Source organism: Monomorium pharaonis, chromosome 6, assembly GCF_013373865.1.
Source record: "Monomorium pharaonis isolate MP-MQ-018 chromosome 6, ASM1337386v2, whole genome shotgun sequence".
NCBI lineage: Eukaryota > Metazoa > Arthropoda > Insecta > Hymenoptera > Formicidae > Monomorium > Monomorium pharaonis.
Genome location: NC_050472.1, coordinates 18,209,909 through 18,237,867, shown reverse-complemented (window position 1 = coordinate 18,237,867; position 27,959 = coordinate 18,209,909). Strand labels below are relative to the sequence as shown.

The 27,959-nt window shown below is 30.4% G+C and overlaps 2 protein-coding genes and 1 long non-coding RNA gene across 5 annotated transcripts in view; 2 read left to right on the top strand and 1 right to left on the bottom strand.

Moving 5' to 3' along the window:
- Positions 1-14,355, top strand: part of LOC105829165 (probable dimethyladenosine transferase) — a 29,251-nt gene extending 14,896 nt beyond the window's left edge. The window contains exon 5 of one of the 2 annotated variants that reach the window (XM_036287869.1): positions 13,700-14,355. In XM_036287869.1, coding sequence (XP_036143762.1) covers positions 13,700-13,718 — 19 coding nt within the window. In that variant the 3' untranslated portion in view covers positions 13,719-14,355. The remainder of the gene's footprint in view (positions 1-13,699) is intronic. The other variant, XM_036287871.1, reaches the window with a different exon arrangement.
- LOC105839302 (E3 ubiquitin-protein ligase Topors) lies at positions 17-27,959 on the bottom strand. Of its 2 annotated transcripts, none has more exons than XM_036287867.1 (7): positions 27,723-27,959; positions 25,333-25,782; positions 19,667-19,894; positions 14,940-15,211; positions 14,587-14,841; positions 12,726-12,942; positions 17-2,799 (listed from the first exon to the last, which is right to left on the bottom strand). In XM_036287867.1, the coding sequence occupies exons 2-7, from the start codon at positions 25,743-25,745 to the stop codon at positions 1,656-1,658; spliced, it is 2,529 nt and encodes an 842-aa protein (XP_036143760.1). In that variant the 5' UTR covers positions 25,746-25,782; positions 27,723-27,959; the 3' UTR covers positions 17-1,655. The 2 variants fall into 2 exon arrangements, with proteins under 2 accessions (XP_036143760.1, XP_036143759.1); XM_036287866.1 differs by having other exon boundaries at positions 27,649-27,958.
- Positions 8,030-12,305, top strand: LOC118645923. Its single transcript, XR_004963560.1, has 2 exons — positions 8,030-8,603; positions 9,726-12,305. It is a non-coding gene; the product is annotated as an uncharacterized LOC118645923 (long non-coding RNA).

The window sequence follows — 27,959 nt, the reverse complement described above, 5'->3', positions numbered from 1 at the left end:
AATTAAACTAATAATATATCAAATATATATATATTTACAATTTTTGGGACTTCATACAGAGCATTTTTTAAATATTCCAATACAATATTTGCACAAATTGCTCTTTAATTACTAACATAATTAAATAATATACACGTGCCACACATACACACATATATCGTATTGCGTGGTGCGTGCGTGCGCGCGCGCGCGCGTGTGTGTATCGCTGTGTATAATGTAATATTCTTATGAGATTTAGAGTGACAATACACGCGTGAGTGTTTGTGTGTGCGTGCGTGCGCGCGTGTGCGGCGTGTGATACATATATCGTATTGCATTATTATAGCAACAATGTCTCTTGAAACCAGGAACCTAGACCGAATCGAAACCGATAGCCAGTTTTTTTGCCGGACCAAAACCGTAACCATGTTCTAATAAATTTACAGCACCAGAACCATAATCAGAGCCATTAAATTATTTTCGTTTTACGGTTTTTTTCGGTTCTTGCAATTTATTCTTAAATATTTTTATATTTCTAATGCCGAAATTTCTTACCAATCATGTGATCAAATTGATTTTTTCCCTCATATTTAATTCTTTATAAATTATTATTAAACAATTAAATATTATTAAATACTAATAATTAATTACTATTACATAATTACTTGTCAATTAGAATCAAGAACCGGATCTGTTACTGAAAAAACCGGAAAAATCGAAATTTAAATGGTTTTAAGTTCTTGTATTTACCAAGGAACCGAAACTAAAACCAGAACTGGTTTTCAAATATTTTTATTAAATCGTAACCGGAACTGAACCGTAATTTGATTCGGTCCGGGTCCTCGCTTGAAACTTTTTTTTTTGTTATATGTACGTTGAAAGTAGTCCCTTTTTGTGAGCAAAGCACTTTAACATTATTGTACAGTTCTTGTCCTCTAATAGATGGAGTGAATCGTGGCGGACATTCCAACATGATTTCTTTCAGCACATTTAATCATTTCAACACTCGCAAGCGCGTCATCTCGCGACACGTATATGGTAACTTTCACACAATTGACCGATCTTCGTTACTTTCGCGAACACAACCTAACCTGACTTGACCTAACCTTGACTAACCTGTTAATTCACATTAAATGACCACTCTTCGATGCACAGATAACAAAAAATATCGTGTGTAACACGTGTAGATCGGCTATTCCCCACTTGTGCAAGTGAACGTACTCAAAGGAAATAGCTAACCTTGCGGACTTGTAACATTATATACTATTGTGCCAAAAATGCACAAATGACAAAATGACAATATGAAACTTTCATTTAAGAAGATAATCCTAATTAAACTTATTTGTTTTAGTATTAAAGTTATATATAACAAATTATGAATCAGTCATAAAATGTTGCATTATGATGGAGGGAGCGCCTCAATTGACCACGTCGTAATTGACCACACTATTTATACCAATTAATGCTTAGAGTTTTTCTGTTGGACCGCCAATTAGAAAAGTTGTGGTCAATTGGGACGTAGTCAATCGGGGCGTTTCTATGATGGAGAATAATACAATATGAGATTATACTTGATTACATATTATTCATCGTAGCTCTTATAAAAAATTAAAATGTCAACTATCTTAAATGAAAATTTATTTTTCGATATTGGTTAACATAAATCGTACATAATATTATCCCGAAGTGGAAGAAGATTGAAGACGTCGCCTTTTCTTTTTTGGTCTCGACTTTTTTTCATTTTCAGACTTTCTGTATTTTAATTCCTTGTGCGATTTATGTTTTTCTTTACAATCGGAACCACCGCTACGATCGGAATGTTTTGTCGGATACACGTCATTTTTTGAGGATATAGACATTGTTAATATTGTACTTGCATTGGACTGCGATAAATTAAATATTCTGCCGCTGGACCTGTGACGCTCCTTATTTTTATGTTTTTGTTTACGTTTTAATTTTCTTCGATACGAATAAGATTTATTAGAATAATTACTACACTGACTACTAGACCTTAAACGTTCGTCCTCCGAATCTGAAGAATAACAATAAACTTTCCTTTTTGATTTTGATTTACATTCACTTTTTGACGTATCTTTGTTTACTGAGACACTGTCATCTTGACTTCCAAACTCGTTCATACTTCGAGATTTCCGGTGCTTGTAATTTGGTCTTTTATCTCGTTCAGATGCGTTAGAAGATACACTATTACTTCTAGATCTAGATTGTCTGGTTTCACTATACTTCGGATCCTTGTTCTTAGGCTTTAATTTTTCCAGATTCAAAGTTTTACTACTTCTCGTCTTTCCACTTTTCGCTGTATGATTATTTGTACTAGAGGAACAATCCCTTTTCGATTTATATTCTCTATAACATTTCTTGATTTTCGTCTTGTTGTCAGTTTCTGTGCTACTACTTTCACTGGACGAATCTGAATAGCTCTCTTCTCTTTTAATAAGTTTTATTCGTCCAGTACCTTTAGCCTGTACCCTATATTTTGCCTTTCTCGACCGTTTCTCGTTACGTTTCTTTAGCGAACTTTCAGAGCTAGAATCACTAGAACTAGATAATTTTCTTTTCTTAGAACCTTCTTTTCTTAGTCTAGTCCGACTTCCTGTTCCTCCATATGATCTTTTATGTTTTTGTACAGCTGTTTTCTTCTCTGATTTCTTCGAGCGATTTCGTCTTGGTTTTGGATCGTAATCACTATCGGAAGTAGCATCACTACTCGTGGCCGAACAAGACGACAAAGATGATTCTTTTGTGTCATGAGACGTATTTGGTAGTGACACACTTTCCATATGTGTTCTTCTTATGGTTGATCTAGTAATAAAATATAATAATAATAATAAACATTATAAAAAAGCTATTTACATTTATATTAAGAAAATGCCAATGACAGGTTTATTTTATAAATTGAAGATGATATCTTTCACACAAAATAATTTTTTGTTGATTATACAGAATTAGAAAATCTTTTTCATGATTAAAAAAATAAACAATAACGTAGGACCCAACGATTTCATATAAAAAAATTAATATTTTATCAGTTTTATCGATTTTTTGCAGTATTTCCAAATATTTATTACATCAATATAGAACGCACACATAGATTAATTTGGTCGTCATCAGCTTAAGAGAATCCTAAAGCAAATTACCGACATTTTTTTATTAGAAAATATCTTTGAATGTGAATTATTCAATTTAAAAGTGAATATTTTTTAATGTGAAATTACAAAGACAATACAGAACTAAAGTAACGATAGAAGTAACGGCTGAATTCATTATCGTTATTGCAAAAATGTAACAATGTTACTGTTACTGTCACAGACAAAAATAATGATTGTTAACGAAAAAAAGTAACGATAAACATTACAAATAAGTTATGGAAGTATTATAACTTGATTAGAGTTACCGACAATTATAAGTTGTAATAATTATGGCAGGTGAAAGGATGGAAGTCCACTAAATTGTTCTAAAATGTCTATGATTTTTAAATTATATATAGCTAAATATAGACAATATAGACGTCTAGACATGGTAATGTGGTCCCGTGCAAAAGAATTTTATTCGATTTACAACGATATTCGTGAGCAATTTAGAGGACTTTTACCCTTTCACTCGTCATATTGGCACCATGTTAGATTTGGCTAAGGCACCAATTAGCATCCGAAAAGCTGATACTCTCACGAAAATTTTGAGCCCTCAAACATTCGATTTGATTGCGTCAATTTTTGGACAGGTGAGGTGTCCAGTGACATGAATCGTCCCATATATGTATATGACATAGATAATTTTTTTGCTTTTTAATTTAAGTTGAACATCATAAAAAATTATAAAGGACCCTGTACACAATTTAATGGAATTTGATTCTCGGCCAAACTTTCTGAAAGTGCAGCATGTTATTCATTATGACCTCCTAATGAAAAGTTCAATTTTAACTTCTCATTTAAGTGTTTGAAAATATAGATATGAAAACCCAGAAAGTACACAATATTTATGGTAAATATTTATAAATATTTATATCTATTTTTTTATGTTATATAAATATTTTATACATATTTTATATACATGAAGGAAAAATCTTTATTCAACATATTAAAATATAGACTAAATATTTAATACAATATTTATGGTAAATAAGAAATAAAGATTTGTAGTAATATTTTTTGTAAATATTTATAAATATTTATGATAAATCTTTATGATCTGTCAAATCTAAGGCCACAAAAATATTTATAACATATTTAAATAAATATAAATATTTTGTAAATATCTTATAAATATAGTGTGCTGTCTGGGAATCTTAGTGTAACTTTCTCAATCAACTTTTAGGAGTATTCATACAGATTAAACATAACTATAATTTATTGAAGATGAGTGTGTTTATGTGCGTATATGCGTATGTATATGTACACATATATGCGCGCGCGCAAGCGTGGATGTCACCTTTGTATACAGATTACATTTTAAATGTCAAAACTCACCATGTATACACGCACGCACGCACACTGCATGAATACCTCTAAAAATTGGTTTAGAAAGGTACACTACCCAGACAGCACAAAATATTTATAAAATATTTATAAGGAAAAATATAATAAATATTTTGTAATTTTTTTATATCCGAATTTACCAGGTATATAAAAAATTATAATAAATATTTATGAAAATATTTAAAATAAATATATATATATTATTAAAGAATATAAAAAATATTTCGAGTTCATATACCATAAAAATTGTTCAGTACATCTTAAAAATATATTCTATATATTGTTGATAATAATTTTTGTATCATTTCTAAATGGTTTATGAAAAATAATTATATAATCTTTAATAAATATTTTATGAAAGTAAATTCATAAAATATTTATAAATATTTATATTTTTATGTGATGAATATTGATATTTTTTCTGTGCCATCTGGGTAAGGTGCATAATTTCCATATTTATATTTTCAAACACTTAAATAAGGAGCTCATCTCGAAAACCATTGATTTTTGAATCTTGTGTCCATTGAAACTTTTGATCAGGAGGTCATAATGAGTAACATGCTGCATTTTCAGCAAATTTAGCCGAGAATCAAATTCTATTAAATTGCGAGGTCCTTTATATATACTGACGCAAAAAACAAGACAAAAATTTTGACCGAATTTTTAGGCATTTTCAAAGTGATGTAACTTTGCGAAAAATCATCCAAATTACATGAACTTTTTTTAAATTAAAGGGAAAAGACTCTATTTTAAAAATCTCTAGTTTGATTTGTTAAGTGTGACCCTTTTATATTGCATGAAAACCAAACATGGTTTTTTTTATTGAAAAAAGTTTATTATTTTTCACAAGTTAAAATCTTGCTCATATTAATTCAGATTCTTAAAGTTCATTCTTTTCTAAGCAATTAACCCTCGGAGAACACATAGGGTCAATTTGATCCTTATCTCGAATTTGATTGTAAATATCTTGAAAGCATTTTGAAAATTGGCGGGCCTGAGGCCTTCTACCTGTAGTTTGGGATACTAACTATATGTTAAGATGCTCCTTTTGTACAGTGCAACACCTAATAGGTGTTGGGCATTATTCGAAGTCGGTGCAGGGTCATTCTGACCCTGTTGTGTACTAAGCGTCGGTTTTTCAATAGTGAGCACGATGGCATATAGTTTGCGACCACGTATTCAGAATGCCTTAGTACGTGTCGAGCAAGAATATTTCGATGGCAATAGTTCTTCTGAGGTGAATAATGTGTCAGTACAGTCAAACACTAACGCGTCGTATTCAGATTATAGTGAAGCCGTCGCCGACAATAAATAAGTTAACTTTTACCACAAGTCATTTAAATAATAAAGTATTCACATATACGTAATAAGAAATAAATTTTTCTAAAATTTTTTCACAAAAATGTTTGATTTTTTTTACCTTAAAAACTTTTTATTACCTAACAAAACAAATACCTTTTTTTTAAGGTATACTAAAGTACAATTTTTTTTCTTGATTCTACTACATTTCAAGAATACACACGTAAATTTTTAGCCAAAAATATTAAAAAAATAAAAAAATACAATTTTTTTCGTAAATTAAAAAAAAATTCTTTGTAAATTTTTTTAAATATGTAAATAATTCCAACAGCACTTTTTAAATAAAATTTATATCAATTGATTTAGCAATGTTCCAAGTATATCTGGAAATTTTTTCAAGTTGATCGCACTCGTCAATTTAAAATGGTGAACGATCAAAGTGTGCGTAGGGTCAGATTGACCCACAGTGTTCTTCGTGATCGGAAAAATAGGTGTGTTCTCCGAGGGTTAAAAAAAATATGTCGATACGTTTTTGTTGATTATACACGAGTTTGAAATTTGCACTGCATTTTAGGATATTTTAGTGAATAAATACAGTATTCTTTGGATACCATGAAACGGTATCAATATGATATTGCACATTAATTTTATTGTTTAACTCAATCATACCGCTATCAGAGTGATCAAATGTGCACCAAAGGGAGGTTGACAGTCAGATTTTGCACATCATGTGGCTCTGAAATTCATCGGTGAAAATTTGCACTTATTGATCTGAATATAGCGGATAATTGACGCGCCAATTTTACTAAAGTCAACAGAAGGCTTGCCATTTTAGCAGCATGCTCAGATTACACATAAATATACACATTTTCATACATAAAAAATAAAAATTTAAATTTTATTTTAAAAATCGGGCCTTTTCATATGATGCGTGAAATTTCCAATCGTCAACCTCCATGTGGTGCACATTGGATTACTCTGATGACGGTGGTATGATTGAGTTAAACAATAAAATTAATATGGGATACTAATACTGTTTCATGGTATTCAAAGAATACTGTATTTATTCGCTAAAATATCTTAAGATGCAGTGTAAATTTCAAACTCGTGTATAATCAACAAAATCGTATCGATGTTTTTTTTTAAATTGCTTAGAAAAGAATGAACTTTAAGAATCTGGATTAATATTAGCAAGATTTTGACGAGAAACTTGTAAAAAATAATAAACTAAATTTTTTCAATGAAAAAAACCGTTTGGTTTTCATGCGATACAAAAGAGTCACACTTAACAAATCAAACTTTCGCCCAGGGATTCTTAGGGATCTTGAAGTAGTCTACCCTTTAATTTAAAAAAAGTTCATGTAATTTGGATGATTCTTCGCAAAGTTGCGTCACTTTGAGGATTGACTAAAAATTCGATCAAAATTTTTGTCTCTTTTTGCGCCAGTGCATAATAATACGTCAATAATTTTTTATTTTTTTGTTTTTAAGTTGAATGAATGTTCTATCATTTATTTATTTTAAACGTATAAAAAGGTTTTCAATAAGGATGAAATCAATTCGAACAATTTGGTATCCTGTATTGTATTCTGTGTTGTCGGTTCCATTTATTAATAGTTTATGGAATATAGTTTCGAAAACGACTTACCTCCAATTTCGATAAAACTTTACATAAACCTTTCTTTTAGTTAAAATAAAAATCTTTAGAAGGATTTTTGCCGATTAATATGGGAAGATCAATCTTTATGATCAAATATTATATACTAATTTCATTCACAATGAGACGCCGCTCGAAATGCGCACTATGGCAATTAAGTAAGAAGTGTCAAAGTAGGAAAGGCATAACATTCAGCGCGAGCAGTAAAACGGTGTGGTGTGCAGGGCTATCCCTGCGCGAACCGGACGAAAACTTGTCTACTCCAAGCAGCGTCTCTCGTTGAAATTAGTATAGAAATACCCCAGACAGCACACAATATTTATGATAAATGTTTATAAATATTTATTTCTATTTATTTTTTAAAAATATATAAATATTTAATACATATTTTATATACATGGAGGAAAAATCTTTATTCAACATATTAAAATATAGACTAAATATTTTATAGAATATTTATGGTAAATAAGAAATAAGGATTTGTAGTAATATTTTGTAAATATTTATAAATATTTCATAAATATTTTTATAATATTTATGATGAATCTCTATGATCTGTCAAATCTAAAACCACAAAAATATTTATTAAATATTTGGATAAATATTCAGAAAATATTCAAATAAATATTATAAATATTTTATAAATATTAATACATTACTTTTAATCGACCGTAATATGTTAAACATATCATGTAAAAATTGAAATTAGCGACCCCAAAAACCCTCTATGTACCAATTTATAAATAATTTTCAGAAATACAAGTAGTTATTGCGCTAATTTAGAGTTTCACGAAATTTGATTATGAGTTTTAAGCATAAAAAAATGCATTGTTCTTAGAGAGAGGCAAAGAGGGGCAAACTAAAAATAAATAGATTGTTTCATGGGAAGTTCTTCTACATTCTCCAAAAAGAGATTTCTTGGCATTTTGTGGCAATTTTTTTATACACGTCAAAGAGTTTTGGATTTCATGCTTAAAAATGTTTAGGAATTTTGTTGTTTTTATATTTTAACGAGACAAATTTCGAATATTCATTATCGAATTTGTTAGCTTTAATAAATAAAATAAAATAATAAAGGGTAAAAGTAATAAAAAAAATTATTGCAAATAATAAAAGCCCTTTTATATGGCATTACTTTGAACAGATAATATAAATATATGTTAATTCTTCACAAAGTCTAACAAGGGGACCTTACGGGTCATGGATCATCGATTTTTTTCATACTTATAGGATTTAAAGATCAATATCCGGACATCAATTTCCTAAAGCAGTACGATGCGCTTCTCAAAAATATTCGAGAAAATCGATTTTGAAGCTTTCCGATATCTTTAAGTACAGAAAATTTTGACCTGTCAGAGCCGCTCGTAGCCGAGCGCACAGAGCTCTAGTTTAGTAAGCGCGAAGTCGCTGGTTCGATTCTCGCTCTGGCCCCAATTTTTTTTTAATAAGTCAATGGAGTTTTTTTTAAATCCTATATCTTAACATTCATCAAATTGAAATGCTAATTAATTATTAAATATTTATTCGTTATTTTTTAAATAAAAATTAACATCTTTTTATTTTTAATTGCCACTTGCTTGAAAATGCGAATATTTATAATAAATTAAAATTTGGTACAAAAATGGAAAACGTCTTATTGTTAAATGCAAAAATATGTACAAATAATATTATTTTATCGCTTACATTTTACGCTGTATCTTTAACACGTTAGTCGGAGTTTACAAGTCGAGTTTATTGTAAGTCGATCCTGGGGTTCGATTCTTGAATTCATTCGCAAGAGAAACGTATTCGCAAATTCTGTTCTTACAGAAAAGTTGGAAATTTATTGGCTATCGTATGACTTTTAACCAATAAAGTTGCAACTTTTCTGTTAGAGCGGGTATTTGCGCATACGTTTTCTTGCGAATGAATTCAAGAATCGAGCCCCTAGTCGATCCCCATTCTTTTGCATCTAGTCGTGAACAAAGAACAGCCTTGCAAAAAGTGGAAGAAGTAAGGGTTCCGAGAGAGCAGATGCTGTGCTATTCGTACTTTACCGTTAAATTAAAATAAAGAGATGTTAATTTTTATTTAAAAAATACTCCGCGCTTACGAAACTAGAGCTCTGTGCGCTCGGCTACAAGCGGCTCTGACAATAGATCAAAATTTTTTGTACTTAAAGATATCGGAAATCTTCAAAATCGATTTTCTCGAGTATTTTTGAGAAGCGCATCGTACTGCTTTAGAAAATTGAAGTCCAGGTATTGATCTTTAAATCCTATAAGTATGAAAAAAATCGATGACCCATGACCCGTAAGGTCCCCTTGTAAGTCGTTACATTTTTAATGTCCATATTAATAACAAATACTCTTGGTTCTTTTTTTATTTGAAATTAAGTTCAATCTATATTTAAATAACAAATTGAGAGCGATTTTGTAACCTTTAAAACTAAAAAATTATTTTGCTCTATGTTCGGGTTTCACTATGCTTTGTCCCACTGTGCGTCGTAGAAAAAAAATTTGACATAGAATTTTCAATAGGCTGAAACCTCCTCTTTCGAATCCCGGCGTCAGAATTAATTTACAAAGCGAGTAAAAAAGTTACGGCTCATTAAAAAAAAAAAAAAAAAAAAAAGGCAATATTTTTCGACATTTTTTTCCGAAAATTACATATTTTGGTTGCGAAAATGTTTTGCAGGACCACTGCAATAGAGATAGATCGTGGAATAAATATCTGCTTTTTTAAATCCCATTGCAATTTTTTAAACATTCAACATGGCGGATTTTATGTGGCGGTCGAAAGATAGAAAAACCGTATATAACCGAAATATTTTCGATTTTCTTTTTGTAAAATTTTCTCAAAATACTTTAACCCTCCGTCTGTATACTGACCCCAAAAGGGAACAAGCGAAATTTTTTACTTGTGTAGCCACAAAATTGGTGATAGGCAAAACTTGGTTCTCCTTTCTAAAAAAACTTAGTAATAATAGGTACTCATACCCCAAAAAACGCTTTGATCCGACACTTGTTAAAACGGCAGCATGTAAACTTTTCAAGTGTTCCCAAAAAGACCCAGTGTACAGACCGTGTTAGTATTTCGTGACAGTAAGAAATATTTAATTTTTGTATTTTTCTTAATTATTTTGTTATTTTTATGATGTTTTTACTTGAGTTACAAGCATAATCTGCTTTTTTTAGTCGATAAAGGCAATTTAATCACAATGGCCTCTTGGACACGTCTGATCGCTGGCTCTTGCATATATTTTATAGCATGCTTGATAATGCTGACATAAATTCGTCAATTTTATACTATTTGCGAGAAGAAAATTTATTTTTATATCGACGTGACTTTTTGAAAGACTTGGCTTTCAATTTAGTAAAGCCACATTTGCAACGTCGTTTAAAAATAAAAACTTGAGAAGTTATTTACGTCATACAATTCGAGAAATTTTAAATAATGGCGATAACTCTACTCAGACTTTTAATCCTAATATAAAAATGAACAAACAAAAAAGATGTTCTGTATATCCGTTCGCAGATAATAAAAAAACGTGATTTTGTATGGTGTATGTGGCGAGTCAATTTGCGACGATCATCGCATGATTTTCTGTTTAGATTGCGCACAAAAACATAGTTAATTTTTTTTTTAATTCTGATCATTCTACATTGTATATACCTAATTTTTTATGATAATATGCTATAATTTTTTATAAGAATAGATTTGTGTGAAAAATTATCATTTTATTATATTCTTATTACCCGAAAAATACCTTATTTTTAGTCATGCAAATAATATTTTTTGCAACCAACACATATAGAACAATTTTTTTCTGAAAATTAATACTTTAATCTAAAAAACCTCAAAAGAATTTTTTTACGAAATTCCATTTCTTGTCAATCTCGGAAAATTAAAATTGTTATTGTAAAAAAGGTTTTTAATAAATGACTAAAATAACTATCGAAATTTAAAATGTAGTTACTTAAAAGTAATTAGGAATTTTTTCAGATTTTTTGGATGTATTTAACATTTAAAAAAAAAGAGACAGAGACAAAAGGGATCAGTGTTCAAACCGTGTTAGTGAAAATAAGTGTACAGACGGAGGGTTAAAAATACATAGGCTTGTTATTTTATGTGAGTCGAGATTATAATATAATAATATATAATCAATACAAATAATGGCGGTTTCTTTCACGAAATGCGAAAAAAACACGATTTATCGCCAAATAATGTAGAAAAACGATAAGCAAGTGTTCATTGCTGGTATGTATCATGCTTACGTATACACCTATGTACATCACATGTGTGTGTGTGTGTGTGTGTGTGTGTGTGTGTGTGTGTGTGTGTGTGTGTGTGTGATGTACATAAGTATATATGTAGATGTAAGCATGATGAAATACCAGCAATAAACACTTGCTTATGACTTTTCTACATTATTTAGCGATAAATCATGTTTTTTCGCATTTCTTGAAAGAAACCGTCATTATTTGTGTTGATTATGTATTATTATGTATATATCTCGGCTCACATAAAATAACAAGCTTATGTATTTTTAAAATATTTCTGCAGATTTTACAAGAAAAAAAGCAAGAAAATAAAAAATATTTTTGTTATATACGGTTTTTCCATCCTTTGACCGCCATATTAAATCCGCCATGTTAAATTTTTAAAAAATTGCAATGAGATTTGAAAATTTTATTGCACACAGTAATTTTTGTGTACAAAATTACTGTGTCTAAAATTCCTGTGTCGAAATGAATAGTGTCCATTTGAAACGTGTACATTATTTTGTGTCCATTTGCACCATGTCCAATTGTACTGTGTCCAAGTGAAGGCCACTCAACATAATCATTATCAACGTTTAAATCAGAATTGAGCGTTTACACATAAAATAAAAATAATCTACATTACGTGTATTCCATAAACTATTTAAATTATGTTTTACGTTATGGAAATCCATGGATTAAGGAAGATTTAGATTTTGTCTTATAGAAAGAGTGAAAATTATATCGTTTTTATTTTTAATGTTATTTTATCAATGCTATATAAAATTAGATATATTAATAGTTTCATAATTTAATAACTTAGTCATTGATTTAATTACTGGCGACAATAAGCGATCCCTGCTGATTTTAATAACTTAATTACTTTTTTTCTGTATTGTCTAATTCATAATAATTTAGATTGCTTGTATTGTCTACATGAAAAAGATCTGTATAAACATAACGTAAATAATTTATGTAAACGCAATCTTTAAATTTATGGTGCATCCTTGATTTAAATAACAGATCGCTTTATGATATAATCTTTTCATAACTTACTGCATATTTCCATTCGATGTATGAGGAATAGACGTATGTTCTGAATCAGAAGAAAGTAGCTCTATGATTTCCGGTGTTCTTTCATGACGTGGTTTTATATAACCAATTATTTCACATTCACCATCTGATTCAGAAGAACTCGATGAAACAATTAAGAGTTCAGGTTCATTATTTGACGTTTCTATTCTGCGAAACATCTGTCCCGTTATGCTAGGGCCTAAATTATATATAAATTATATGTAACGTAATATATAACGAAAGAGTCACAATATGATAATGGAAATCTCAATTTATATTTAGTAAGTAAGATAGCGAATCTTAAAATTGGTCAATTAGTCTTAAGAGGCTACATACACATAAAAATTTTGAAAAAATGCATTTTTCGTTTTTTGCATATTTGTAAAGTATAAGGTCTTAAGAATATCCCTTGCAAGTTTAAATGTGATTCCTTGAAAATTTTCGGAGATATAGCGAGAAAGGTCCAAGCGCGTTCGACGACGCATGGGCGCCTTCTAATCCTCCACAGCAGGTAGATTACGCAAGAATATTACGCCGGCAAGCTAGAATCGAAACCTTTGATACGGCTACATCTGGGGATAGTTCACTGTATGGCCTTGGAGTGGATGACTTCATATAAGTTTGAAAACAAATTATCTACGTTTTAACCGAATGTCAAACTTTAAATGCGTTTTTCTCGAAACCATGTTTTCAAAACGCGTGCCAAAAATATCTCGGAAACGGCTGGACCGATTTACTTGAAATTTGGAGGGCTTAATCTACACAAAAAAGGCAGTCTTTATCGTGGCGGGTTTTTTTAGAGCCCTTATTTTTTTAAAATTAAAAAAACGACCGATTTTTATCCTTAAAAATCGCTTTTTTTTCTTTAAACGGCCGCCATTTTGCCAAAAATCGATATTTTAAATATCGGCCACGATAAAGACTAGATAATATCATTCAGTTTAAGAAAATTCTAGGCTGGTCTGTTTCAGATAAGTCCTGTACGAGCTGCAATTGGCACCGCGGAGCATCTTTTTTCAACAAGATCTTGGGACGAAGACAATATCTCCGCTATTTTTAAATATTTTCAGTTCAAATTTATTCTGAAACATGTTCTAAGAAATTTTGTATTTTAAAGTAAAGAAAACTAAGATTAATTACATACATTACGTTTCGAAAAAAAAAAAAAAAATCGAGAAAAGGCCTATTTTTTACGTCTCTAGTATGTAATCCCTTAACTTCTATGTAGAAAATATATTAATATTTTTATAATGTACTTTTTTAGATCTATTTTTTTACTAAAGCTTTAATTTATACTTAAAAAATTAGAAAACTTAAATATTTTTATTTTAATTTAGATTTTTTTAAAGACATTAATTTCGTCATCTTGATCTCATATGTGGGTAAAATGACTCATCACATTTATTTTATGAAAATGTTAAACGTAAAAAATAAAAAATATTAGTACATTAGTATATACGTTATTTTATGCGTTATTTTGCTTTAATAACATTATAATAAATATAATTTTGTTATACTATAGAAATTATTCAATTAAAAAACGAAAATATTTACTGTACAATTGTCATTCTTTATAAACAAACACCAAAAAATTACGTATAGGACATTTAAATTCATTTTTTATTATATTACCCATTTTTATAGACAGCTTAAAATCAAAATATAAAAGATGATTAACTATATATAAAATCCTTAACGAATTGAACAATAATTTGTTAAACGTTATTAGCTTAGAAAAATTAGTTAACGAATTATCAAATCGTTATCTTACTTCCATTTCCTTTATATATGTATATACACTAGACTAGAAAGTATAACACAAGATTTACTATTTATTTCTTACCTGGCATACTAATAGGATGTGATAACATATTTGGCATTTCAGTGTTTACTCTCAAATCGATCGCTTCAGCGAGTATTCGTACATCAGCATTATCGAAGGTGAAACTGCTACTACTACTGCTGCTGCTGCTGCTACTGCTACTGCTACTGCTACTGCTACTGCTACTGCTGCTGCTGCTACTAATGCTGCTACTGCTATTACTAACGCTACTAGATGTAGGCGATGCGATATGGGTTGCATATTCATTTGATAAACCTATAACAGATATATTAATTTGTATACAATCATGTATTTTTTGATACAGGATAAGAATTAAACAAGTTCAATTTTAAATTATATAAATAATTACAAACCACGTGGCATGTAAGTAACAGATTGATCATATCCGACCAAATCAAAGTTGGTTTGGGCAAAATTTAATAGTTCGTGTGCAAAATGATCAGAATGTGTAGCGAAGAAGGGTCGGACGACATTACGAAATTCTGGGCTTCTAATATCATATAGAGTTAAGGCATCCATTATTACATTCAACACATATGCAATGTGGGTTGGTTCATTATTAAGTAAAACTTGCAATTCTCTATTTAGCCATGGTATAAGGCGATCTAATTCCTGCGGTTGTCTTCTGCAATACAATCGTTAAAAAGGTGTAACATTTATTTAAAAATTTTTTTAATACTATATAGATATAAGAGATTTTAGTAAATATAAGTATATATTCTTACAATGGGTTTCGAGATTTCAAACATTGAATTGATCGTATCTTGAATAAATTTAATTCATATAAACAAAACATTTATATAAAATAATTATTTTATTATTAAAAACGAGTATAGACTTTTATTTTACATATGGAATGTTCCACGTCAACCAGAACATCTATTTGGCTAAAATGTAACATAACATAGAAATGTGTAACGATTTAAAAAATTCATTTTCTTAAATACTTTCAAAGACTATTTAGCATTTTGAAAAAAAAACAGACGCCATATTGGATCCATCTTGAATTTCAATAATCTGACTTCAAATTCGTAATCAGCGATCTTGATTACTCCTAGTAAGATAATTTTAGATCTGACTCGATCTTCAAAAGATAATAACAAGGGATTTTCAAAAAATTTGTAGAATTTTTCGTAGGTTTAGGAGCCATATTGACTAAACTTATCGCTATTTTATTCTTTTTTTCAGTGCTAAATACCTAGTTTTTTAAAGTATTGAAAAAGACAAATTTTTTAAATCATTACATGTCTCTGGAGATTATGTTACATTTTGGGCAAATAGGTATTCCGGTGTACATAAAACGTTCCACGCACGCACGCACGCACGTATGCACGCAAGCACACATATACAGGGTATCTCGCATAAGGTATGCAATACTTCATGGAAAGACGGGATCAAGGTGAACACAAAAGTCCACTATAGTTTTTGAATATCTCCAATGATAGCCGAGATATTAATTTATTAAATTGTATGAATGAGAGCACACCGAGGAAAGCGCTGAACCGTTCGAGCTATAGCACGGCCCACTGTGTCAAGCATTGGCTGCCGACGGTAGCTCGAGCGGCTCAGCGCTTGAAAAAATAGACGGGATCTAGATAAACATAAAAGTTTACTATAGTTTTTGGATATCTCCAATAATAATCGAAATATTAATTTTTCAAATTGTACAAATGAGCGCACCAAGGGAAGCATTGAGCCGCTCGAGCTGTCGTCGGCAGCCAATGCTTGACACAGTGAGCCGTGCTATAACTCGAGCGGCTCAGCGCTTTTCTCGGTGCGCTCTTATTCCTACAATTTGAAAAATTAATATCTCGGCTATTATCGGAGATATCAAAAAACTATAGTGGACTTCTATATTTCTACAAATATCCAGTAGAATTAGCATTTTTTGGGAGAAAAAATTGGACTCAGATTTGACTGCGCATACAGCACAATTAATGTGCGTAGATTAAGATAGGCACGTTTGCCACTCGCAAAAAGCTGGGGATTATTGCAAAATTACGGGTTGAAGTGAGGAAAAAGTAGTTTTTTGCTTGCGTCTCGTAAACTAAAAACGGAATCGAAAAAAGTTTCGAATAAAAGTTGTAGGTATTAAGTAGATCTACAATAATAAATTTAGTTCATTAAGATCGGTCAATTAGTTTGGTTACAAAGTTGAAAGAACCATGAAAAATGACCATTTATTTAATTGTTTATAACTTTCTTAAAAATTAAGTCAAGCATTTGAAATTGTAGAAAAATATAGCTTTTATGACGATAAAAAAGTGTACTAAATTTCATCAAAAAATATTAACAACTTTTCGAATAATGTTAATTGTTTATCCAAAACGCGCCCCAATAATTTAATTTCTACATTTTTGAGACCATGCACAAACCTGAACCAAAGTTTTTTCTCTTCTTAAAAAGTTGCACTATTTTATATCGTTATTGCGAAATGTGTGCAATGCAATTAAGTGCCTCAAATAAACGTGTAAAAAATAAGCCTTATTAACAATTATATAACTTTTAAAATATTAACTATCAACATGGGGTAAAATGCATTTGAAAGGTGCGATTTTTCTTTAAATTAAAAAAAAAAACATTGTCCTAGCTTGCTTAGAAGCCGAGATAATTTTTTATTTTTGAAAAATCGCTGTTGCTATAGTTATGAATATTAAGAGCTGAAATTTTGACAGCGTCTTATTAAATAGTTAAAGTAACCTTTCCCAAAAGTTCAAAGCGATTCATGAAGATTGACTACTGTAAACGTGTTAACAAGAGCAGTATCACTCGAGAGCGGCGGCCGGCGACAAGCGCGCGCGTGCACGTCGTCCGCTAGCGCGTGGCCAGAATTTTAATTTAAATGTTCGTTAATTGCACTAAATTATGCCAAAAAATCTAAAACGTACACATTTTTAGCAATAAAAGTAATAAAAAAATTATATTATATCAGTTTCGAACATATGCACACGCCGCATAGGTAAATAAATTATTTATACATATTTAACGCGTCAAATAAATAATGTAAAAAAGGAAAAAATTAATTAGAACGTTTATTTGAAGAGATATAAGAAAATGGTTTAGCTCATTAGACTTATCTCGTCGAGATAGCCCAGTTAAAAAAAAAAATTCGTCTTTCTAGGACGCTTAGTTCCCGAGATATTAAAGATTGAAGTAATTTGAACGCGCCAGATCCATTTTGTACGCGGGCGTTTGGCCACGCGCTAGCGGACGACGTGCACGCGCGCGCTTGTCGCCGGCCGCCGCTCTCAAGTGATACTGCTCTTGTTAACACGTTTACAGTGGTCAATCTTCATGAATCGCTTTAAACTTTTGGGAAAGGTTACTTTAACTATTCAATAAGACGCTGTCAAAATTTCAGTTCTTAATATTCATAACTATAGCAACAGCGATTTTTCAAAAATAACAAATTATCTCGGCTTCTAAGCAAGCTAGGACAATGTTTTTTTTTAAATTTAAAGAAAAATCGCACCTTTCAAATGCATTTTACCCCATGTTGATAGCGTTAATATTTTAAAAGTTATATAATTGTTAATAAGGCTTATTTTTTACACGTTTATTTGAGACACTTAATTGCATTGCACACATTTCGCAATACCGATATAAAATAGTGCAACTTTTTAAGAAGAGAAAAAACTTTGGTTCAGGTTTGTGCATGGTCTCAAAAATGTAGAAATTAAATTATTGGGGCGCGTTTTGGATAAACAATTGACATTATTCGAAAAGTTGTTAATATTTTTTGATGAAATTTAGTACACTTTTTTATCGTCATAAAAGCTATATTTTTCTACAATTTCAAATGCTTGACTTAATTTTTAAGAAAATTATAAACAATTAAATAAATGGCCATTTTTCATGGTTCTTTCAACTTTGTAACCAAACTAATTGACCGATCTTAATGAACTAAATTTATTATTGTAGATCTACTTAGTACCTACAACTTTTATTCGAAACTTTTTTCGATTCCGTTTTTAGTTTACGAGGCGCAAGCAAAAAACTATTTTTTCCTCACTTCAACCCGTAATTTTGCAATAATCCCCAGCTTTTGCGAGTGGCAAACGTGCCTATCTTAATCTACGCACATTAATTGTGCTGTATGCGCAGTCAAATCTGAGTCACCAATTTTTTCCCAAAACGGCCCTTTTTGAAGCTAATTCTACTAGACTATTGATCCCGTCTATTTTTCCATGAAGTATTGCATACCTTATACACAATACCCTGTATGTGTGCGCGCGCGCGCGCGCGCGTGTGTGTATGTGTGTAATATGTAATATATATAATATGTATATACAGAGTGTCCCAACGCATGTGGATTACTCGTAAAAAGGTAAAAGGGATCGAGATGAACATAAAAATCCAATATTATCTTGGGTTAGGTCTTGAGTTAAGTCTCGGGTTAGGTCCACCAATAATCAAGGTATTAATTTTTCAAATTATGCGAATGAGAGCGCGCCGAAAAAAGAGCTTGATCCGCTTGAGCCATAACACGGAAAAAATCTATTATGAATGTTTGATAAGCTTTTATTATTTACTGTTCACAATTACAATAGAAATTAATTAGATTATTTGAAAATTCCATACGTTAATATCTCGATTATTTGCAGACCTAACCCAAGACAATATTGGACTTTTATGTTCATTTCGATCCCTTTTACCTTTTTACGAGTAATGGTCCACGTGCGTTGGGACACCCTGTATATATATGTATGAATATATGTATAATAATTCTTGATATTACTGAAATTATATAATTATAATATTTAGCTTAGACACTTAAATATAATATTTCGCCTCAAAATAAGTGTTAAAAATCAATACTATTTTTTTCTTAAAAAAATATAACTTTTAAAATAATATTTAGTAATATGAAATTAAATATTCGAGAAATTAAATATGTAATTAACTTCGTATAAAATTAAATATGTAATTAACTTCGTTATAATCTATTAGTATATTTTTAATCACAGTATGTTACGATCGTAAATCGAAAATTCATAAGTCAAGATAGTCGTAAGAAGAGAGATATCTACGTTATAATCATGGAATAAATAATGAAACCAAAGTTACAAGAAATAATTACCTATAATATTCAGGGGTGCATTCGCGAAAACGTCCAAATATATCAGGTAATGGAGTAGCCCATATACCGTGCCTATAAACGGTACGACGATAATCTGTAGGATTAGCACGTCTACGTCTACGTTCTTCTCTCGACACTTGATGTACCATACTGGGCAATTGCTCTCGTCTTGTAACTTGCTCTGGATTTAATAACATCCCATGTCGACGATTGCCAGTCATTGTTGTCCTGAAAACGTTGTCATAAATAAGAATTGTATCATAAATATACATTTATTTTTAACAATTATAACACAATTATTATTATATAAACCAATAAATATCATCATAAATATCATACAATGAAAAAGTTAAATAAAATAATTAAATAAGATAGTTTTATTCGACACGACTGTCAAATTTATTAAATAGCTCTTTTGTAACGTTTCGACATTTTGGTCTTTCTCAAGTAATGAATGTTTAAACTTACAAAGCCACGCTAAGTCCTTTTGCATATGGAATAATTATATATGTTTTATTACCCACAATGGTTGTTTCATTAGTGTCATTAGATTTATGTATATTATTTCAATGTTTCAATTCATTTAATCTTTTGTTGATATGTTTATTAATCATGTCTATAGGATAACAGTTATTTAACAGAATGTTTCGGACAAGGTTAATATTATAATCATGAAATATAGGACTGGAAAGTAATACAGCATAATCAACCAAATTAGTTATAGTGTTTAATTTATATTTATGTGGATGGTTGGAAAAATAATTGATATAGCAGCCAGAGAACGTGGTTTTTCTATACCAATTAATCAATAATTTATTACCATTTCTGATCATTGTTGTATCTAAGAAATTGATAGAATTATTATTTTCAATTTCGTACGTAAATTTCAACTGTGGGTGGTAATTATTAAGTACATTATTGACTTTGGATTTTAGGACTATTACAAAAATGTCGTCTACGTATCTATAAAACACAGGGATTGGGAAATTGAGGAAACTGAGGCAGCAATCCTCGAGATCACTCATAACAATATCAGCGAGAATCAGTGAGAGCGGATCCCAATAGGGCTGCCGAATATATGGTCATAGAATTGTCCATTGAGTACGAAACTAGTAGAACTGAGAATTAAATCAATTGCATGTAAAAATTGGGGTAAACTAAATGAAGTTACTTTTGAAATATTATTCCATCTGTTTTCAATTTCTTTTTTAACTAACTCTTTTGGAATATTAATAAAAAGTGCAGTAACATCAAAATGAATGACTAATAGATAAATTAAAATGTCAATTAAAGTTGTGTCAAATAATGAAATAAATTAAGCGTAATAAAAAGGGAATTAACCCCTTGACGCCATATGGCGCCGAAAAAAAATTGACCACGACTGTCAGTGGCGCCTATAGGCGCATTGCAGAAAAAATAGACTTAATCTATTTCAATTTTCATAAAACTCAGTATCTTATGGTTTTTTGGATTGCTGAATCTGAATATATCAGAATTTTAAAATTAAAATAGCGGATCCAATATGGCGGACATTAATTTTAAAAAATTAACATATTTTCATAAAACTCGGCATTGTTTTTTAGGACGCTCTGAATATAACATTAAAATTTGAAATTTTTAAAGTGGCACTACAAATTAAAAGTTCAAAATAAAGAATCAACAAATAATTCGTGAAATCCATTTATGCAACTTTTTAAAAAATATAGATTAGCATGCATACCATGACATTAGCTGGTTAATACGCTTCACGAAAAATAACGTTATTCATGACCCTGGAATGCGCGAAAATTATCGGGACTCTATTGCACCGAGATATATGAAAATGAATTTTTTGAAATTGTCCGTCATTGGATCCATCATTTTGAATTCTGATATATATTTGGATTCAGCGACCCCCAAAAATAAAGATACCCCATAAGATATTCAGTTTTATGGCCAGAGTTATTTTGTGTCAATGCACACTTGGCCTACAAGGTAATATGCTTCCAACAAGGGATTAAGGTCAGTTGTATCACTTGTAAAAGTCAAAATACGTTAAATCTCTTATTTCGTTTTTTAAGTGAAAAATGTATAGAGACTGACCAATTATTTAAACGTCAAGAGGTACAAATATGGAAGTAATTATAAAACCAAATAAAAAATAAATAATAAGATCGAAAAGTAATTAACCGTAAAAAATAAAAAAAGGAAAAATTTGTATGAAAAGACACTTACATGTGCCTTGATTCTTTGAGTAAAAAAGTATAAAGCCAGTTAAATTAAAATACTGAATATAAGTAAAACCGTAGTCAAAAGTAGTGTCAATTTTTATGATAAGTAAAGATAAGTTAAGAAAATGGTTTTCCATTCATAAGCAAAAAAGTGTGGAGAAATAGTCAATTGCATTAGTTTTAACTTCACAAAGGCAAAGGGAAGTAACTGTATGAAAAAAAGACAGAAAGCAAAGTAATTAAATGTTAAGAATTTTACAAATAAAATTAGTATAAAGAAAAACTTTTATGTGCCTTAATTTCTGGTTAAAATATAGAAAGCTGAAGAATTATAGGAGGAAATATAAATATAAACAGGTAAACATAAAATTCTTTTATGTTTACCCGTTATGTCTACCTGAACCAAACAAGTCCAGAAGTATTTTATTTCTTTTTAATGAATCTTTAAAATATTAATCAACGCATACAGCATTGTCCTCACATTTATTATATATCCAAAAAAATTACCATATTTATATAAGAAAAAGTAAAAAGAACGTTTTTATTAAGAGCAATTAGCAAAAATTAAAAATGTTTGTAAGAATATAAAAATTATTGTTTTAAATTACACAGCCACACAAAAAAAGTGGTCTGGCCTGTATATCAGACTCATGTATTCCTATGGATTTTGGCTTGCTGAATCCAAATCTGATGTCAGAATTCGTAGATTGGTTCGCTTTTTCGAGGAAACCTCAAAAAAAGCTCGAAAATCCACGAAACAAACACTTTCGCTGATGTACTCTTAGCCTACATAACAGAAACAATTCAGAATGTGTTTCTTTATTTTGACACGCTGAGTTTGAATTGAGAATTAGTTTATTAAGTTTAAGGTTAATTCATCTTAAAAACAGCTCAAAATCCCATAAAATGGGCATTTTTGTTAGATGTACCTTTGGCTTGTGGAACAAAAACACTTTCTGGCACGTTTTCTTGCGTATCTCAAATTGCTAAGTCAACTTGAAAAAAACAGTTAAAAATTCTATGAAAAAGTGATAGTAAATGCTAAAATTATAACTATAATATTGGAACAACAATCAAGTTACACAAAAAGCCATGCTTTTTGTACGAATGGGATAGTATAGTTCGTCAGAATCATTACTCGAAAAAAGTATGGCCAAGAAGAACGTCATTACAACCTGGGCATATGAACGTTATAAACGATCCTTTAGTAGATCCTTCAAAAGTTCTTTTCCCACTTCTTCATATTAAATTGAGTCTAATAAAACAGTTAGTTAAGGCTTTAAAAAAAAAAAGACGGTGAATGCTTTCAATATCTTCGAAAAAAGTTTACACATATCTCCGATGCCAAATTAAAGGAAGGAATTTTCGATGAATCTCAAGTTAGAATACTGATAAGGGGTGAAGCTTTTGTCACTAAAATGAATAATATTGAAAAAAAAATGCTTTGCCGAGTTTCAAAAATGTTGTCGAAAATTTTCTAGGAAATCGCAGAAGTACAAAAAAATAGTATCCGAAATGGTTCAGAATTTCAGAAAATTGGGTTGCTTGATGAATCTTAAGTTACATTTCTTGGATTCTCATATAGACTACTTCCCAGAAAATCTAGGTGATTATAGTGAAGAACAGGGAGAACGATTCCACCAGGACATTGCAGAAATGGAGCGCCGATATCAAGGCAAGTGGGATGAGAATATGACGGCTGATTTCTGCTGGATGCTGAAAAGAGAAATACCATCGAGAGGAAACAAACGTTAGAGAATACCTCTGCATAGATCGTTTGAAAATAAAAGAATCCGATATAGTAAAAAAGAAATAGTGGGGATTTTTCTTTTTTTCTGTTGCGGAAAATCTAACATAGCATAGTATTTACTACAACTTTTCCATATAAATTTTAACTGTCTTTTTCAGGTCGACTTAGCAATTTGAGATACGCAAGAAAACGTGCCAGAAAGTGCTTTTGTTCCACAAGCCAAAGGTACATCCAACAAAAGTGCCCATTTTATGGGATTTTGACCTGTTTTTAAGATTAATTAACCTTAAACTTAATTAACTAATTCTAAATTCGAACTTAGCATGTCAAAATACATAAAGAAACACATCCTGAATCCTTTCTGTTATGTAGGCTAAGAGTACATCAGCAAAAGTGTTTGTTTCATGGATATTCAAACTTTTTTTGAGATTTTCTCGAAAAAGCGAACCAATCTACGAATTCTGACATCAGATTTGGATTCAGCAAGCCAAAATCCATAGGAATACACGAGTCTGGTATACAGGCCAGACCACTTTTTTTTGTGTGGCTGTGTTATTTTTCCTTCTTCACCTTTATCATTATTAATGTTATAAAAAAAGATAAATATAAAATATTATAGAATAAATAGGTAAATGTAAAATTGCAAGAATCGGAAGCTTTTTTTCTCTTTTAAAAATGGGGGTCTCAAAAATATCAATCAAAACTTATATTTTGTTCTTGTATTCATTACATGTCTGGACAAAAATTACACAATGGAAAGATGAGAAGTTTTTTCCTGAAAAGAGCGACCGCAAAAACAGGCTTAAAATCGCCCGTTTCATGGACATCGAAGTTTGAATCGATTTTGGCGGTAAATAATTGTACATCATGGAACATCAATCCTTTGAAAATTTCAGATTGAGCATACCTTTTATTACTGAGTTATGAGGAGTTAAATTGGTCACTATACCAATGAAGAGTATGCCATTTTATCCATTCAACACAAAAAACCTCGAGGTTATTTCTCATATAAAAAAATGTTTCAGATAAGATTTGTCTGTTAGAAGACTAATTTATCGTGACTTCAAATCGACGTTTAAGTCAGAATGTCATTTAGAGATCAACTTACGATTTTCAGGAAAATGTTTTTTAACTGATATCGGATACCTATCTCTGCGGCCTCTGAACGATACATGTATATACGGGAGTATTTTATTAACATTATTTTATGTCAACACCGTTTTATCTTGCCTTGTATTTTATAAATCCGATAACTTTATAACAATATTTCAAATATAAGTACCACTGATTTCTGAAATATTGCGGTATTTACTATAATTTTTCTAATAGTTTTAGTAGTGGTAGCGTTTTCACCGAGATATTTTACAAATTACATAATTGTTATTGAGCTAGGAAAAATTGTTAACAAAAGTAGTATTATGTAATTTTTTTAATTAAACGTATCTTTTTCAAGTTCGTGAATAATATTTTAATCAACAACTTTAATCCTTCATATCTCAACAATAAAAGGTATGCCGAAATTTTTAGGAGATGAATGTTTGATGATATACAATCATTTACCAAAATCGTATTAAAACTCGATGTCCACGAAACGGGCGATTTTTGCGGTTGCTCTTTATCTCTTTAAACTTATTTAGTTTTTGTAGAAAATCTTTCAATTATTCTACTATAATATATGAATCACATTTATAATATAAAAATTATACCTGTAAACAAATCGACGAGGTGTAGCATCCCAATCAACATCAAAGTTGAGATCCAAAGTAGCAGTTACTTGTGGCTGAGAAATTTGGGATACCAATTCACGTGGTACATGATACTGATCATAATCTTCCTCTGATCTTACATTGTGTATAATTGATTTAAATGTTTGCTTGCATAAAGGACATTCTGTCTTGATTTTAGACCATTGAAGTAAGCAGGTGAAGCAAAACTGATGTAGACAACTGTCCGTGAACGACGTATTAACTAGCTTTCCCAAACAAATGCTGCAATTTGGAGGTGGAGAAGTTATGCCATCATTTCGCTCACTATTGTCGGAATTTTGTACAAGAGCTTCAGACTTTATCGGTTCCTCCACACCTGCACTTGAGTTCTTTATTTCTAATGGACCTTCCATTGTTATCTATTATAAATGTCCATTCGTAAAGAAATTTCTGAAGAAAAAAAGACCTAATATTAACAAAGCTGTATATAATGGTGGTTTTTAAATCAAGATTAGAACAAATGTAAAATTCAAATTAATATTGAAAGATTTATATATAAAGGTCATTCTCACAAATAAATCATTATTATCACAGTATTAATAAATATTAATATATCATGACATTGAATATAATAAGCAAAAATCGATTATACATATAGTAACTATAATATTTAAACATAAAAATAAAATATTATCATGTTATATCCACATATAATACAATAAAAAAGTATGATAATATATAATACATTTACATTAATATTTTCAGGCATAAAATTAATTTTCAGAACTTATAAGATATTAAGAATATTTTATGCTACAAATTGAGAAATATGGATAAATATTATAAATATAATTTAAGGGTCATATTATCTATAATTTTTAAAGTATTATTATAATATAATAATTATAAACTTAATTGAAAGTAAAAACATTTTATCAGTAATGTATTTCCATTAAAAATATGCTTTTAACTTATAACATAAAATAAATTTCTAATTACCTTATGTATTTGATCAATTAATTTTGTCTCTACATAAAATTAGCTTGTCTATTTAATATATCATAATTTTTTCACAAGCTTTCATACATTTTTGGACACACACACACACACACACACACACACACGCACGCACGCACACGCACACGCACACGCACACACACACACACTCTCTCTCCTCTGCACACCCACACATCCATCCCAACCCCCAACCAATGCCTGGTAAGCCCTGGCTTTCTAGGCATTGGTTGGGCATTTGGATGGATGTATGGGTGTAGCAGAGGAGTGTGTCAAAGAATAAACGCAGTTTCCACTCCTTGATATTTGTTCTCTTATTTTATAAACTCAAAAGTCCCAGTTTGACTGGAATGACCTTATATATATATATATATATATATATATATATATATATATATATATAATAAAATTGTGTCAATTTTATTTAAGTACATCTTTTAATTTTATCTTATTAACAGCTCAATGTATTTTTTTAAATACAAGTACATTTTAAATAAAATTGTATTGTGGACAGATTTTCATTTTCAATTGTATATTAATTATATTCACTGAATTTCCCACATTAAATAAAGCAATCTCTAATAATCTGTAACAATTATTTTCCTATAATTACATATTCCAAAATATTTAATTAAGTACAATGTAAATCCAATTATAATCAAAAATTATGAAATTAAACAATAAAATCTACTTTTAATTTTATTATTTGTTATCTCTCTTCCTCTCTTCCCCTTCCTCCCTCTCTCTCTCTCCCTCTCTCTCTCTCTCTCTCTGCAACATAGCATGGCATATAAATTTTACAAATTTCTTTCGAATCTGCAATTATGTGTCAATTAGTATCTCGTTATATTTGCTCATATTATGTTATGTATAAAAAGGATACAATACTAGAGACGTCTATGGAGCATCCTGTTCTGCTTATCTATAGATTACAAAATTTATTATAACAAGATAAAAAGTGACTTCTAATTTGGAACAGAGACTACGAAGTAAAAGCCATTTGACTAGAAGTCATAGTAAACAATCAGAATATTTGTAAAGGTATATTTATTGGATAATAATTAAGGTATATTTCTTATAAGAGGGGAAGAAGAGAGAAGGAGAGATGAGGGAGGGAGGCAAGGAGAGAGGGGAGAGAAAGAGAGAGAGAGAGAGAGAGAGAGAGAGAGAGAGAGAGAGAGAGAGAGAGAGAGAGAGAGAGAGAGAAGCGCCATAAATCTGTTGGCTGTCCGTGGCATATCGATATTTTTTCATATCGGCATCAATCTTTTTCTTTATACAAATATCTTTCTGCTTCCTTACCTCTCCTCGTTTCCGGTACCAGGCATGCAATATCGCAAATAAAAACTCGCAAATGTCAAATACTCCGTCCTCACCGTAATGTCTCTCTATCGCTGCGAACACAAATACGTTTTCACAATAGCACTTCTAGTAGTTTTTTTACGGTAATTTCGCCCGTAAGCGGAAATCGCTTATAATTGTGTCTAAAGCAATATTCCTGAACCGACGAAAAAACTTCATTACTCGACAGTTGACAAGTTGTCGGAGTTTCTCACTACTAGAACAGTAGAATCAGTAATCGGGACACTGGGGGAATGGGAAGATTGGGAAGT

What these genes read in the sequence shown, in the direction of transcription:
- LOC105839302 (XM_036287867.1), bottom strand. Translation starts at nt 25,745, where the DNA reads ATGGAAGGTCCATTAGAAATAAAGAACTCAAGTGCAGGTGTGGAGGAA. An exon ending in TGCACCCCTGAATATTATAG is followed by an intron (nt 15,212 to 19,666) that starts GTAATTATTTCT and finishes ATTGTATTGCAG; the next exon opens with AAGACAACCGCAGGAATTAG. An exon ending in TGTTACTTACATGCCACGTG is followed by an intron (nt 14,842 to 14,939) that starts GTTTGTAATTAT and finishes TATCTGTTATAG; the next exon opens with GTTTATCAAATGAATATGCA.